This window comes from Microtus ochrogaster, chromosome 5, assembly GCF_000317375.1.
Source record: "Microtus ochrogaster isolate Prairie Vole_2 chromosome 5, MicOch1.0, whole genome shotgun sequence".
Taxonomy (NCBI): domain Eukaryota; kingdom Metazoa; phylum Chordata; class Mammalia; order Rodentia; family Cricetidae; genus Microtus; species Microtus ochrogaster.
The window spans coordinates 74,587,061-74,589,777 of NC_022012.1; the positions used below are offsets into that span (position 1 = coordinate 74,587,061).

The following is a 2,717-nucleotide window of genomic DNA, read 5'->3' on the forward strand; positions in this document are numbered from 1 at the left end:
TAAATAAATTAAAAAAAAAAAGAAGAGCATTAGGGCTGACCACTTAGCTCCTTTAAACTGACGACAGTTAATGCTACTGTACTGTCAGGTTGAGGACTCATTGTTTTCAACATTAACTCTGTATTACAGCAATCAGATGCCACATGTAATGAAAAGCATCTTTAGTTTCTTATGAATATGTACTGCATGTTCCTAGAACACCTTTGTGTGAAGACCCTGTTTCTGACATAGACTTCCTTCCATTTTGACACAATTACGAACTTAATTTCCTTCAGTGTAAGTAAATGCCTCAAATACTATTTATAAAGATAAATAAATAACCATAAATACATAAAAATTCTTCTCCCAGTACAGTATCTGAAATAGCTTTTAATCTGGTTCTGAGTGACATCCATCCCACTCGAGCAGTTTAGCAGTTAGTGATAGAACATTTGTCTACACAATGGTTTGGGCTCAATCCCCAGTACTGAGGAGGAGGTGGAAAAAGGAACTTTTTAGTATTTATAAAATATTAATCTTAGTTTAATTTTCAGTATTTAGTTTTTATCATCATTTTTTTTTAAAGATTTATTTATTATGTATACAACATTCTGCCTTGATGTATGCCCACACGCCAGAGGAGGGCGCCAGATCTCAGTACAGATGGTTGTGAGCCACCATGTGGTTGCTGGGAATTGAACTCAGGACCTCTGCAAGAGCAACCAGTACTCTTAACCTCTGAGCCAACTCTCCACCTCCCTTATCATCATTCTTAAAGCTTTTAAAACACCATTTTAAATCGCCAACCTTCATTTTAAAGCATGAACTTACTCTGAGGGGAACTTCTCCGCTTGCATGGCCACAGATCCTAAGTAATAACCCTGTTCATTCTGGTCAGGGTGACCCATATAACGTTCCGTGTATCCTGTATCATAGAAGATCCACAGAGTGACTGGGGCCCCAGCAATAGCAACCTGCATATGACAACACAGACGTCAGCTGTGTCCCAGAAAAGAGTGCTAGCAGACAGAACTTACAACGGCAAATGTATAAGCTAAAATTATCTTTGCAAGGCTTTAGTCCTAAATACTGGACACACATTTCAGAAACCTGAAATCAGGTGCCAAGGTCACAAATCTGATACTCTGTGAGTCAGTAAGCTTCATGTGCCACAGGCACAACCAACACTAACCCCTAAATCTGGGACAGCTGAAATATAAACTGAGTCTCTTTATTCAAAGCAGATACTGAACAAAAGTAAGAGGACCTCTGTGAAAACTATCCCCCACTGGAAATAGGTGTGACAACTGCCAACTTCATTTTTAAAAAAGCACCTACTGTTTCATGTTTTCCCCTTCCTTTGAGCCTTTTCTTTTCTTCTTTTTTATTTTTTTTTATTTTTATTTTTTATTTTTTTTTTTGCTTTTTCGAGACAGGGTTTCCCTGTGGTTTTGGAGCCTGTCCTGGAACTAGCTCTGTAGACCAGGCTGGTCTCGAACTCACAGAGATCCACCTGGCTCTGCCTCCCGAGTGCTGGGATTAAAGGCGTGCACCACCATCGCCCGGCTTTCTTTTTTTTTTTTTCAATTTAGAGTTTAAAACAATTGCCTCATTTAAGGCTCCTATATAGTTTTATATTTAGATATTCTAATTAAATTTATTTTTTTTTAAAAGATAGTGTTTCTTTATGTATCCCAGGCAGGCCCCAAGCTGGCAATCCTTCTATTTTTATGTCTCAGGTCCTAGGACTAAAGGTGTGTGCTACCATGTCTCGCTATTTTGTTTCTAAAGATTACTTCTCATAAACAGGGCATGGAGGTGCACACCTTCCAGCACACAGAAGGTAGAGACAGGAGGATCAGAAGTTCAAGACCATCTTCAGCTACACCAGAAAAGCCAGCTTGAGAGCACACACAAACCCCCAAAACAAATGATAAAAAATTGCTCTTTGTAAAATAAAATCATATTACTAATATAAAAATTACTACTCTTAGCCAGGTGGTAGTAGCGCACGCCTTTAATCCCAGCACTTCAGAGGCAGGCAGATCTCTGTGAGTTCGAGGCCAGCCTGGTCTACAAGAGCTAGTTCCAGGACAACCAGGGCTATTACACAGAGAAACTCTGCCTCGAAAAACAAACAAACAAAACAAAAAATTACTACTCTTAAGCAGGGCATGGTGCATACCATTAGTCCCAGCACTGGGGAGGCAGAAGCAAAAGCAGAAGCAGGTGGATCTCTCTGAGTTTGAGGCTGCCTGGTTTACAAAGTGAGTTCCAGGACAACCAGGGCTGTTACACAGAGAAACCCTGACAGAAAAAAAACAAACAACAACAAAAAAAAACGTACTGCTCCTAATTCAAATTTTCATTACCTTTTTTCTTGTTTACACTTAGCTATTTAGTTGTCTGAGTGTGTGGTCATGTATATGAAGTCAGAGTTTGTTCTTCCACTGTGTCGGGGCACTGAACTCAGTTCATTAGGCTTGGTGCAGGTAGTTTACCTGCTGAGCCACCTCACTAGACCCTTTCTTCCTTTTTTTAACATTAAATAAATTATATCTTTATTTATTTGTATGTGCACAAGTATGTGTAAATTTATGTGGGTGCACATGAGGCATGTCATGGCTGTAGAGGTCAGAGGACAACTTTTAGGAGGTTCTCTCTTTCCACTTCTTAAGTCCTGGGGATCAAACTCAGGTTGTCAGGCTTAGTGGCAGGTTTACCTGCAGAGACATCTC

The 2,717-nt window shown here is 39.7% G+C and overlaps 1 protein-coding gene across 3 annotated transcripts in view; it reads right to left on the reverse strand.

The window, feature by feature from the left end:
* Nucleotides 1–2,717, reverse strand: part of Dpp8 (dipeptidyl peptidase 8) — a 56,100-nt gene that overhangs the window by 8,388 nt on the left and 44,995 nt on the right. For all 3 annotated transcript variants that reach the window (XM_005347769.2, XM_026778995.1, XM_026778996.1), the window contains one exon: nt 811–953. In XM_005347769.2, the coding sequence (XP_005347826.1) occupies nt 811–953 (143 nt within the window). The remainder of the gene's footprint in view (nt 1–810; nt 954–2,717) is intronic.